Source organism: Harpia harpyja, chromosome 3 (genome assembly GCF_026419915.1).
Source record: "Harpia harpyja isolate bHarHar1 chromosome 3, bHarHar1 primary haplotype, whole genome shotgun sequence".
Lineage (NCBI taxonomy): Eukaryota > Metazoa > Chordata > Aves > Accipitriformes > Accipitridae > Harpia > Harpia harpyja.
Window position 1 is genome coordinate 21,154,699 of NC_068942.1, and position 13,155 is coordinate 21,167,853.

The 13,155-nt window shown below is 39.5% G+C and overlaps 1 protein-coding gene across 8 annotated transcripts in view; it reads left to right on the top strand.

Annotated features, from left to right (window-relative positions):
• The window catches only part of SNX14 (sorting nexin 14), a 60,657-nt gene that overhangs the window by 47,290 nt on the left and 212 nt on the right, over positions 1-13,155 (top strand). For 4 of the 8 annotated variants that reach the window (XM_052781572.1, XM_052781571.1, XM_052781573.1 and 1 more), the window contains 6 exons: positions 6,653-6,776; positions 7,304-7,468; positions 8,510-8,605; positions 9,305-9,396; positions 9,552-9,608; positions 10,828-13,149. In XM_052781572.1, the coding sequence (XP_052637532.1) occupies positions 6,653-6,776; positions 7,304-7,468; positions 8,510-8,605; positions 9,305-9,396; positions 9,552-9,608; positions 10,828-10,944 (651 nt within the window). In that variant the 3' untranslated portion in view covers positions 10,945-13,149. Of the gene's footprint in view, positions 1-6,652; positions 6,777-7,303; positions 7,469-8,509; positions 8,606-9,304; positions 9,397-9,551; positions 9,609-10,827; positions 13,151-13,155 lie in introns of those variants that run through there. The other 4 variants (XM_052781575.1, XM_052781576.1, XM_052781574.1 and 1 more) reach the window with 3 other exon arrangements.

The following is a 13,155-nucleotide window of genomic DNA, read 5'->3' on the forward strand; positions in this document are numbered from 1 at the left end:
TGGTGAAACTTACTTGAAAGGCTTATGTTAGCTTCAGGGGCTTTAAAAAGACACTGGTCTTTATATTTCTGTGTTAGACTGCTTTAGAGTGTTAATGTATTTGTGGAATTTACAGAGGAATATTGTTTCTGGACTAGGATTTCAGAGACCTAAGCTCAGTGTTATAGAGTTGATGTGATTTGGGACAAAATATTTGATGCGCATACACTTTGCCATGTGAGGGATTCTAAAAGAAAACTCAGTACTATATGCTTTTCTGCTGTCTCGTTTGCTTTGGGAAGAGGAGTTGAAACTGGACTATGTAAGCTGGGACATTTCATTTTGCAAAGTGATAAATTGGAGATGTATGATAGTCTAAAGAATAATGTATAGCATGAGAGGACAGGGGATAGAGGTTTTTTCCTCTGTCTTCTAGTGTAAAAACTAAGATGGATTAAATGAAGGTGGTAGGAGCCAGGTTCAAAACAAAAAGTGGTAACTCTTGCAATGGTTAGTAGGTTGTGGAACTCCTTGCCAAAAGATGTTTTGAATACTAGAAGTTTAAACAACTCTAAGGTGAGACTGTACAAATTCACAAAAAGGAAATAAATTCAGGGTGAATACCTGTAGAGAAACTGCAGCCAGCTCTTGAACTTTTTTTGGTTGAAGACAGTTGGAGGCTGGAAGATCATTGGTGAAAAGTACTGTCTATGCTCATTCTCTTCTTGCAAGAGCTAGAGGCCCAGGATCCATTTGTGGTTCTTGTTGGTGATGGGCTGTTGAAAAAATGGACCTTTTGATTTCCTTCACTGTGGGTGTTTTTATAGTGTTATGACACTTACAGAATTTGCAGCTACAGAACTTCTATATCGATTAAGTACAATGGCAGTTAATTCTATTAATTTGTTTAGATTTCACCTTATAAACCTGAAGTCTGAATTACTACAGCCAATATTGTAGTGCTAGCTTACATGAGCACACAAACAAAATTAGTATCCTTCATTTCAAGCCATTTCTTACCTTGGACGCTATTTCCAAGATTAAGATATTTTGCTATTGCTGTCTCGTCAGAGTGGTATAAATGTATCAGTAGTTTTAAAAATCAGATGTAGAGTTTTTGACTTATGCTAGAAACAGTACATGCATAAATACTTCAAATGTTTTTTTTGTAAAACAGCTGACAGCATACTACAGCACAGTATGAACAATCAGTTAATTCTTTACTGCAGTCTGTCAAGAACTACTGAAGTTAGTACTTTTAAAACATTTAGCATGCTTAAATAAAATATTTGAGCAACAAGCTTTGCACTCTGAAGCATTCCTATGAAGACAAGGTTCTTTTTGTGTTTTGCTTGAAAAACTTTATTAAAGGATCAAAATTAATTCTTTAAAGTGATGTTCAAACCTATTTTGGATTGTAAAAGGTTAAAAAAAAAGTGTATAGTGTTGCTCAGTTAAAATACAAACTCATTCTCTGAAGTGTCAGTCTGTCATTCTTGTAAATGAACATGTGTACAGAAATTCAGGCTCTGAAATGAGGTTTTCCCAAATCTTTTCAACCGTGGTGATCCCAGGATAGCAAAGAGCTGGCTGCACTTTGGCTTTCGTTTTGGAATACTGAAGTTTCCTTAAACAAAACATAGATCTTTACTGCCTTCTGTTTTCTAATGTCATTTTGAGAAATAGTATTGTGGGGGAAGCCTCCTTACCACCGCTGACTAACTGTCAATGTACGCACTCCATTGGAGACAGAAGTTTGTAGAGTCAAAGTTGTTGCTAGTACTGTTGATTACCCTGTAGGAGGTGCTTTTGTCAATGAGATAGCGAGTTTCTTTGCAGAGAGCAAAAAAGATGAGGCTAGCCCCAGCTCTCTACTCCTCACTATCTACTGTGAGAGTGAGTTCACTGTTTTTCTAAGCAACTTTATTCTAGTCACCTGTTTTATGAATAAGTAATTGGTTCTACATATATTTTAGATTTTCTTTTTTCTTTCCCAAAATAAATCTGTTTTGTTTTGGGGAGCCATTTGCTGTAGATGGATGGAAAGTTTCAGACCAATCTATCTCCTGCAGAGCTATGATTATTATTTAATGATGGGCACTCAGGAAAGACACTTTGCCTTGGGGGATGCTGCCAGACAGTTCTGTGATCAAATAGTCAGAACCTGTTTATGCTCAAATTATATTACCACTTTTGACCAGCAGAGGCATGTATGCATAAAGAATTCATGCGCTGACTGCTTTCTCACTATTTCCCATCTATCATTTTAGCCAGAGCGTACACACTTACTCACACGATAACTGTAATTATTAGAGATCTGATATCCCAGGTTGTGCTGTGTTACGGTCTCTGCTGAGTCTTCTAATGCACATAGTGAAATTCATCCCTCTTGCTGATTTGTTGGGGTGCTTGTGCCTTCTTTGGAAGACAGTTTTCTCTTTCTGAAGTCAGCCCATGCTTGTGAAAAGCTTTGTGTCAGGTGCCAGGACACTGTGCTGTTTACATTTACTTCTTGGATTTGATTTGTAAGCCACACTGGTTTCATCTGCCAGACCATTTTAGTTCAGATCAGTGATGCTTTTTGGAAGCAAATCTCCTGATCATCTCTGCTTATCGCATTTTCTCTTGTACTAGGGAGCTATCTTAGAACTCATTAAGTGAATTTATTTCAGATGAAACTAAGCTGTCTAGAGATGCAGGCACCAAGGGTGTTCAGTCCAAAGGCCAGACCAAAGGTAGGCTGAGGTAACACCCCACCCTACCCCCCCAAATACACATGGCATAGACTTCAGTTGTTCAGTTCTGCAGTTTCACTTCTGTTGTGCCACGTGATGTCTTTGTGAAGATATGAGCACTGTGCAGTCACCTGGCACCCTTACCTCTTGGTGATGGAGGTGAATACTGAATGTCTGTACCAGGATTGTGTGAGCTGCCTGTATGGAGTCAATGAGTTGGTCTGGCAGGCAGCTGAAGAGAGAACCTTGGCGCTGAGTGCCCATCTGTGAGAAGAGCATGTTATCTCATAGCAAGAAAGTTCTTCAACACAGAATTTTTTGGTAAATGGTCAATTTCCAGCTGATGCTTGTATTTGCCACAGTGTTCCCGTATACCATGTCTGACTCAGATCTGTTTATTCTAGTATCAACACGTTGGAATCTGCTGAGAGGAGAGTACACATTCCCTGGTGCTTGTGCTGCCAACTGTTGCTGTAAATAGGGTACACCCAGGCTACCTCTTCATCAACAGGCTGAATAAGAAATGCCTGAAAGTCTGTCAGGGCAGGTGGAAGCTTGAGTTCAATCAGAAATGTGCTTACTTCTCCGAAAGATTTTCTGCATGCTGCTTCCTTTTGAATATTCCTGGTGCGTGTGCATGTTTGTATGTTTTAAAATGTTAGTGGGAAGACTTCCAGTTAAAAATGCAGAATGGACATGGGTAGTCAACCTTAGTGCAGCCAGTAGCAATTGGATTTTATCCTGTATCAGATCCACTACATCGAAAGAGTTACCAACCTCCCTGGTTAAAACAAACAAGCGAACAAAAAACCCTGCTCCCCCCTCCTAGGGGCACAAACAGGATTTCTGGCTTTCCCAGCTATGTTGCTATTCTGAAGGTCTGTAAGCAGCTTGATCATCTTCTGAACATACTTTTGTCAGACTTGCTAGAATAGGTCAGGACTTCTCAGCTGATGCAGACTTTGCAAAATATGCCTACAAAGGCATTGTTCTGCTGGCTTGTGATGATCTGCCAACAGCAATAAAAACTGCTTCTGGAACACCAACAGTATAATGTATGTTTATGCATAGTTACTTGGAGGAAGACACGGTCGCTTTTCAATACATTAACTGATGTGGTTCAGACACTATGTACATTCCTTCTTCTTACCATTTTGGTATAGTTGTTTGTCCTTGGCAAATGAGCAGGAAAAACGGTGGAGGGTTTCATGCCCCTGGCTGTGGATATTGTTCATAATCGTGGTATTGCTTTTATAAACTTCACACCTATGCTGGAATGTATGCGCATATATTTGCATATGCACTCACTAACTGTTGAGTAACTTTTTTCTATTAGGCACTTAATGTAAGCATTCATACTCTTTTTGCTAGCTTTTCCCATCGAGGTACAATAGCTAGCCTATTGTACAAGAGGTTACTTTGGTCTTTTTCTTAATACAGTCCTTTTATCTTTCACTTGCTTCAAGAGCTTGGCTTCCATTTTTAACTAGTACCAATCCATGGAATTTCCTCATTGCAAGCCTTTTAAGACTATTTCATGGTTATAATCACAGTTACTGTTTAATCTTAAAGATATGAATAATGATAGCATTGGAGTTTGTCTTCGTTTGTCTTTTAGTCTAATTACAACAGTGAACATTATATCACGTCTCAAATATTAACATGCACAGAAACATTTAAAAGCAAAATCCCGTGCTTATCTGACTTGCGAATATAATCTCAACTTCTGTATTAGATATCCAATTGTATGTTTTTCACCCAGCTTTCCTCTGAGTCAAAATTCTGGAAAGCGCAAAACACCTAAGTAGAGATGTAATGCCACGTCGTGTTACGGCTGCTGCATCCTTCAGACATGCATTGCTAATGACTGTAGAATACACGCTTGTACTGGAATAGAGCAAAGTATATACTTTATAAACACTGCTCTTTAGTTCAGTAATTTTGGCATGCATTGGTCTGCTGTTGCTTTCTGAAATGCCATGTGCAAGAGCCTAAGCTTTCAAAGCTTGACAATGATCAAGGAACCATTATACTTAAGGTGCAGGACAGATTATCCATGTGCAGAGGTACATGCAACATTCAAAAGATACTGCTTGGGGTGAAAGTTGAAATAACTTTTGGAAGTCAAAAAGCTTTGCCCGGAGATGGCCTTCACATTTGGTATTTTTTTTCATAGATCACCTACCGGACTGCTGTTAATGATTTAGTCTGGCCTGTACACACTCCTCTAAGCCCATATCTATGTTGCACAATGGGCTGCTTTGAGTTGGCTCAGTATGTATCGCCTCTGTCAGGTCGTGGGGTGTATCTGAAAAATAAATGAGGCTCTTGTTTAAGTTACAGTAATTCAACTAAGATTTTTCCCAGTGTCCCAGTTTCACTACTGAGAAGGATATAGACTTCGGTTTATACAGGTTTTTTTTAAACGACATACCAGGGACTCTTTCATACAGTAGGCGTGAATAACTATGTGTTCTTTTTAGGTTTGTTACTTTCCTGGATACCAGTCATCCACCAGTGCATGAACCATATTTGCTCTTTCATGTAATTTATGTAATAACTTAGTGTTGTTTAGTTTGAGTGAACTTTGTGAAGATAATGCCAGCAGTTCAGCGCTTAACAAAAGAGAGGGCCTAAAGAAGTACAAGTCAAAACCTGAGTCTCGCCAGATTTCCTGATGTAATTTTTCCTAAGAGTGCAGAGCATTCTGTTTAGAGACTCGCATGATTCAGAGCCTGTTGTGATTCTGATGTTTTATGGCCTTATTTATTTCAGGGAGAATTGCTCTACAGAAAGTGAACCATATATAAGGAAATTACTTCCCGTTTCTTGGAACTATTTTTAATTTGGGTGTGATGCAGAAAAATCTGTGTCAGTAGCAATCATCTCAGCCCAGGCAACACTATAATTACATTGCATTTGCTTCTAGTTCTGCGATATTTTTTTAGAAGCTTGGCATAAACTTTTGAGCTTTCTTTTCATAAGAAAGCTCATGAGCATCTTTTCATAATACAGAGTATTTTGTATAAATTCTTTTTTATCTTTAGATTAACAGTTTTGGGGATAAGATAATTTAAAATAAACTGTTAATGGTGATTGCTAGGTATTGTTAAATGTGGAGAGCCTCAGGATTCGGAGAACTCCTCCTTTCCAGCTGCTGGAGCCCGCAGACTTGGGCAGCAGGCAAGGAGTACTGCCTAGGTGGTATGGGACTCCTTATGAGATGCAGGGATTTTACAAGTATTATAATGATATCTTTTGGGGAAGAACCAAAGGAAAGGAAATGAAGGGATCGTGGTGGTGGTGGGGGAACATGGGAAAATAGAAGGGTAAAGGAATAAACTGGGAAATGGGATAAAAGGAAAGAAACCCAAACTTCGGTAACTTACAAAGATTCATGAAATTTTTGCTATAAATAATGAAGTTGGCAGGGGAAAAAGGGATTTCTCTTTGTAAAAAGTTGGATATTTTGTCCAGAAACCATTGTATTTATTTCGAAATGGAAGCCAACAGGATGTCGTAGGATTGCCCTGTCATTTAAGGCTGGCAAACTCCATATCCTTTATGCCCCTCATTGACAGAATAGGGTGCATCAAAGGAATCAAAGCCTGTGATAAAAGTCTAGATACATGAAGGTATTGGGAGCAAAAAGGCTCGCAAATTAATGTCTTGGTAACCCTGCTGATTTGTTCTGAATCCAGGTATTTTGGTTCTCGGGTATCTTGGCAACATGTGACATGCTCTTTATTCCCCCCTGCCCCAGAAAGTGAAGAGTTTTTTAAAAAAAAAAAAGAAAACCGATTAGTTCTTTGAAAGCTCTGGAAAAAAGCTACTTCTAATAAAAAAAAAAACAACCCCAAAAACAGAACAACAAAGAACTGATGGCTATCCTTTTGCCTTTGAATATAGTGTTTTCAGTCTTATGTGTCTATTTTTAGCTTTTCAATGATTTATTCAAGAATAATGCAAACCGGTCTGAGAATACAGAAAGACGACAAAATCAGAACTACTTCATGGAAGTGATGACTGTAGAAGGAGTCTATGACTACTTAATGTATGTTGGTAAGGAGTGATTTCTCTTAATTATTCTTATACTTCATGCCAAATACGAAGTTCAGATTCTTTGGTAAGAACTAAAATTCTATTGTAGTACTCAAACATAATTCAGCACTTGCAAGCTTAACAATATACAACTTAGGAACACAGTCATTCTTTAAAAGACTTTATTGCTGTGCTAAAATATCATAATTTATCATTCATTATTACTCAGTTGTTTTGTTGTATTTCTTTCTTTCTGCATTTCAGAGTAAGAGCTTATGGGAGTAAGTCCCTTCCCTTTTCTCAGATGTTCCTAGGCTGCTTGTACACTCTGGGAGTTAATTAATAAAAATAGCTAAAGGAAGTATTTGATAAGCAATCTGGAGAATACCGCTTTTTTTCAGCGTTGCAATAACAAAACTAAAATATTACTTGCTTGTTTGCAAGCTTTTTTTTCTTTCTTCTTTTTTTTTTTTTTTTTTTTAATAAGTGATTCCTTTATCATCAGTATTAGGAGAACCTTATAAACGTGTGTTACTGTAACTTTGCAGGTAGGGTAGTTTTTCACATTCCTGACTGGCTGCATCATCTCTTGATGGGAGGAAGAATTCTCTTCAAAAACACATTGGAACTGTACACAGACTATTACTTGCATTATAAGTTAGAACAGCTATTTCAGGAGCACCGGTTGGTTTCTCTGATAACACTGCTGCGAGGTTAGTAAAAGTTACATCTTTGATGTGAAAATACTGCTTTAGTTTGATATTTGAAATCCCTTCTGTTAAGTTTCCAAGCACTAAACTTTGCAATGCTTGACTAAAGCTAATGGAGGTTTAAAGATCAAGTGGGCCTATAAAAGATTCCAAAAGTTCGTTCTGGAAAGATGCTGAGCCAGCTGTGTTGTCTGTCAATGATGATTACAGAAAAAAGTATTATGAATAGTAATTTGCTAAGGTGCACAAAGAACAAGAAAAACAGAATGAAAGTGGTTTATTATATCAGAGTGCAAATATTTCATGCAGTCTTTAAATTACTTCTCACTTGTGTGCTACATCACTATCCTTTATTGTTAATTTTTTTGTTTCCTTTGTTGTGGTGGGCTTTTGAGAGGGCTTCAGTGTTCTTGACCTTCAAATAAGGGAAAGGGAGAAAGGTTAGAAAAAAAATTGAAAAATGACCTCACAATTGTAGAGAAGTATTATCTGACTACAGTGTGATCTAAACAACACATCTGGCCAAAGCTCTGGTAAAAGAAAGCTTGTGAAAGACAAAAAAAGAAAGGAGTAAGTCTTTCAGAGCCTAAAACCAAAACTGAGTGCCTAATATTTCTGATGAACAGCAATTCTTGTTTTCTCATTCATAGGTAAATATGAAATTTTTGACAATTCCAGGCAGTGTTTTAGCACAAGTTATAAATACTGCTTATAGTTTCAAAAGTATAAGGGAAATTGTAAGTAAGGAGATCATAACTAACCTAACATAGAATTGATCCAAACCTAGAAGATAATGCTTTAAAAATCTGAAAAGAATGGAAACAAATTGGCAAAAGATCATTGTCCTCCACACAGGTGGGGTATTCTGGATTCGATCAGGCTAATGTAAGCAAAAGACTATTATCTGGCAAGGCTAGAATTCCCTTCCAGTCAAGATCATACAGAAAAGAAGCTCAACTTCGAAGCCATAATCCGAAACACATTTTAAGTGTCAGTGATGTATAGCTGCCTAAAGACGTTATTTTCAATGTGTCTTCGCTGCAGATGCTGTGTTCTGTGAGAACACTGAACCTCGCTCTCTCCAGGATAAACAGAAGCGAGCAAAGCAGACTTTTGAAGAAATGATGAGATACATTCCAGGTTCTGTGTTTCATGACTCTCTATATCAGTATGGTTAATCGTTCAAGCAGATATATAACTCAAATACAGTCACATTAGCTTTCCAAAACAAATAATATTTACGCTGCTGAGATTTGAGTTGACTGGAATACTAGGTGTAAAAAAACCAGGAGTTCAGTTTTGTCACTTAAGTGTTGCTGACTAAGGTTGTAGCATAGTGATCAATAAAGACATGATGGAAATCAAGAGCTTTACAAATATACTTTATACTGTAAGCTCTTCATCTTTAGAATGCTCCTATGGTTTGTATTTTATCCAGATGAAAACTGAGTCAAAGGCACACCTTGAAGCCGGAAGATAAATCTGAGCTCTCCTTACACTGTATAAACTAGGGAAGAGGAGCCCATTTACTAGGTTATTCAGAAAGTAATTAAAAACTTTCAGCTTGTGGTTTATTAAACAATGCATCAGGACAATACATTGATAATATAAAAAGTGTAATAATTACTTAGTTGTGCAGCCCTGAAGGAAAGGGAAGAAAAAAGGAGGAACCAAAGGAGTGTTTGTTTTTCCATTTACCACTTTAGATGGATAAAACCTGAACTCTTTCTTTAATTTAAACTTTTTTTTTTTAATTACTGGAGTTCTATAACTGCACTGTATAGCTGCTTTGCAGTGCTTCCTAATGACTTGTGTATTTGTTGTTGGTATCTGATCTAGACTTAATAGGCAAGTGCATTGGGGAAGAGGCTAAATATGAAGGCATCAGGCTTCTGTTTGATGGAATGCAGCAACCAGTGCTCAACAAACAGGTAACTCGTAACACGTGAGGAACTTGCCTTTTGGCACAGAATTTCCTGAAGTGAATGTATGGCTATAGCAGAGAATTGAGCTCTAATTCAGAGTTAAAAATAAAAAGCAGTAGTGTTGCCTTGGAGCGTTCTTAATTTTCTTTACTTTCTTTTAGTTAACTTATGTTCTGCTGGACATCGGGATTCAAGAACTCTTTCCAGAGCTCAGTAAGGTATGTGCTAACTCTGTTCAAGAGCTGCAGAATTTTTCAAGCTGCTAGTGAGTCTGGTCATTGGTGCATTTTTGCTGTTGTTCCCTTGTAATACTAATTTTAAATTTTGGGGAAAATCTGTAGTTTACTCATATGTTGAAATCATTGAAATCTGAATTGTTTACATTTTTGTTAATTAGCTCTTTGCAAATCAGTTCCATTTGTCTAGCATACAGCAAGTCTGAGCTGCCTTTCAGTAGAATTGGACAGAGCAATCAGCGATCGGGATCTCTGTGCCTTTCTTTTTGATTAATTGTCTCCACTCTATTTTATGCATTTCCTGATTTAGGAAGTGAATTCTGCATGCAGAGGTCAGGTTGAGCTTCAGCATTCTTCTTGAGGCTATTTGGCAGGAGGGTTTCTTACCTCTAGTTTAGTCACTGCAATGTTAACTCCAACTATCCAGATAAAGGAGAAAGAATTCACAGGACAAAATGCTATATAAATGCATGTCATTAGGTTTGTGATCCATCTGATATTTGTACTTACGTATATAAAACCTTCACAGAGTTTTACATAGTAATTTTGCAGTTTGGTCTTCACAGTAAGCAGGAGATAGCAGATAATTAACTAGATATAAAAAAAAACAAACAAAAAACCCCCTCACTCACAAGAGATGTTTGTTGCATGAGCCCAGTGTCTGAGAACTGCAGAGTGCCAGCAGTGATTTGTTTTGCATGATAAACGGAAACGAATGTTAGATGTCAGAACAAGCTAGGGCACCTTCCGTTGTTTTCGCTGAAATGAGGCCAGCTTAGCAAGTCTAACCTACTTTGTGCATCAGCTCTGTAGCTGGCCTCCTCACGTCAGTGTTCAAACAGTTAAAACAAACAAAAGACCCAACCGACCAAGGGAATAAGGAATTAGCCTGGAGACTTGTGTGCTGCAAAAAACACCTGACTTAGCCCTGCTGTTTTACTCTGCTGAACCGTTTTTGTATCTCAGCAGCTCATAATATATATATAGGAACATTGGTCTTTCTTCAGTTGATGCTGAAAAAAACTAAAGGCTTTGTGTGTTAAGCATTTAAATAGTCTTTAAAGCACCAGTGAGGCCCAGAGGGTGGGGATGAGTGGAATGACGTCTAGTTGGAGGCCAGTAACTAGGGAGGTATCCCAGGGCTCAGTTGTGGGTCCAGTCCTGTTTAACATCTTCATTAATGATCTGGATGATGGGGCAGAGTGCAAGGCTGCAGGCGACACAAAACTGGGAGGAGTGGCCGATACACCAGAGGGTTGTGCATACATCCAGAGGGACCTCGACAGGCTGGAGAAGTGGGCTGACAGGAACCTCATGAACTTCAACAAAGGGAAGTGCGAAGTCCTGCTCCTGGGGAGGAACAGCACAGCTGGAAAGCAGCTTGGCAGAAAAGGACCTGGGGGTCCTGGTGGTCACCGAGTTGATCATGAGCTGGCAATGTGCCCTTGCTGCAAAGGCGGCGAATGAATGGTGTCCTGGGCTGCATGAGGAGGAGTGTTGCCAGCAGGTCGAGGGAGGTGATGCTGCCCCTCTACTCCGCGCTGGTGAGGCCACACCAGGAGTGCTGGGTCCAGGTCTGGGCTCCCCAGTACAAGAGAGACATGGACATAGTGGAGAGAGTCCGGCCAAGGGCCACAAAGATGATGAAGGGACTGGAGCATCTCTCCTATGAGGAAAGGCTGAGAGAGCTGGGACTGTTCAGCCTGGAGAAGGGAAGGCTCAGGGGGATCTCATCAATGTTTACAAACATCTGAAGAGAGGGTGCAAAGAGGACGGAGCCAGGCTCTTTTCAGTGGTGCCCAGTGACAGGACCAGAGGCAGTGGGCACAAAGTGAAACACGCGAGGTTCCCTCTGAGCATCGGGAAACACTTTTTTACTGTGAGGGTGACCGAGCACTGGCACAGGTTGCCCAGGGAGGCTGTGGAGCGTCCATCCTTGGAGATGTTCAAAAGCCATCTGGGTATGGTCCTGGGCAACCAGCTCTAGGTGGCCTTGCTTGAGCTTTGGACCAGATGACCTCCAGAGGCACCTTCCAACCCCAACCATGCTGTGATTCCGTAACAGCGTGTACATTTAATGGGGTGAAATATTTTTTCTTCGAAAACAAATCAAGATTTGTTATTTAATTTAAATCCAGATTATGGTTTGTACAACTTCTTAATCCATCCTTTTGTTCCATGTAACTGTGACACTGCCTGACCACCTGCTGAGGAGCGACCTCCAGTGCTACCTTTGGTCCTGGTGAAACAGCAGAGTTGAGGGCTGGCTCCCCCCCGTCCCCTGTGACTGAAGCTGATGGGAACAGAGTGAGGGAATTCTCTGGCCCAGATTTCAGTAGAGAAAAGGAACAGAAAATACTCCATCCAGGAACTTCAGCTATTTTCCTACCTTGGATCTACTGAGAGTCATACAAAAGAAAGTACTGCTTCTGTGATGTTTGACAGTGGGACCTGGTCATGAGTGTCCTAGGTCTGTGATGGACTGAGTGAGGCAGCTGAGGAGGGATCACAATGAGAAGGGAAATGCAAGGTGGAGAGGGTATGGGTGGAGGGCAGTGGTTCTCATCTGGAGCTCTAAAAAAAAAAAAAAAAAAAATCTAAAAAATTCCCCCAAATCATTGCAAACTGACTGTGAAGCCACTTGAGAAGAGAATTGTTTCCTCCAAACAATTGTAATGGGGAAACTTAAAAATAATGACTGGTTCTTGCTTAGTTACCAGTTTTACTGGGGGGAGGAGGAAATCACTCCAGTGACTGTTCTCTCTGTTCAACAGAGACTGGTCCTTTTTGAGTTGCTTGATACCAAAATGCATTTGTAGTTACAGTGAAGAACAGAAAAATATTTCAGGTCAGTCAGCACTTGAAGGGAAAACTGAGCATCCTGGAAGTTTTGTTTTGAACGCTGTTCCTTTGGCAGGGGAAACAGCGATGGGAGAAATGGGAAAATTTTAATTAGCGGGGATGTCAGTCTGCTCCCCACTCTTGAGATCTGGTAACTTGAATGTATATCCTGCTACACGTACCAGTCGGATATATACTGGATCACTTGATATATGCTGTGTTTAATGGTAGCGTGCGTAAATGAACAAGCTCTAAGGATAATAGCTGAAAAATGCCTATTATGAATTTTGCCTTTGATACACTGTACAGCCAGTCCCTTGGAAGTCTGTCAGACAGGATACAAGTAAAAGGGGCAGCTGGGAGAGGAGAAACATTCCTAGCAGAGGAAGGAAAGAAATCCAGTTGAAAAAATAGCATGCCAGTGCCATTTCCAGAGCAGAAAATTGCTGTGTTAAGAAAACTGTATTCAGCAGTTAGGAATGGGGGAGGTGAGAACTTCCAGAGAGAGAAGAAAATACCTATTTTGAGAAAGGGTATTAAAAACCTGAAGGCAGTAGCCTTCATTTCTCTTAACTCTGGTTTCAAGTGGATGTTTTCAAATACCATTAATCATTGCAGCTCGGTTCAGTCATTTATATGTAAATATGCATTTTCAAACTTCGTTTTTTTTTTTTCTCCCATTACTGTT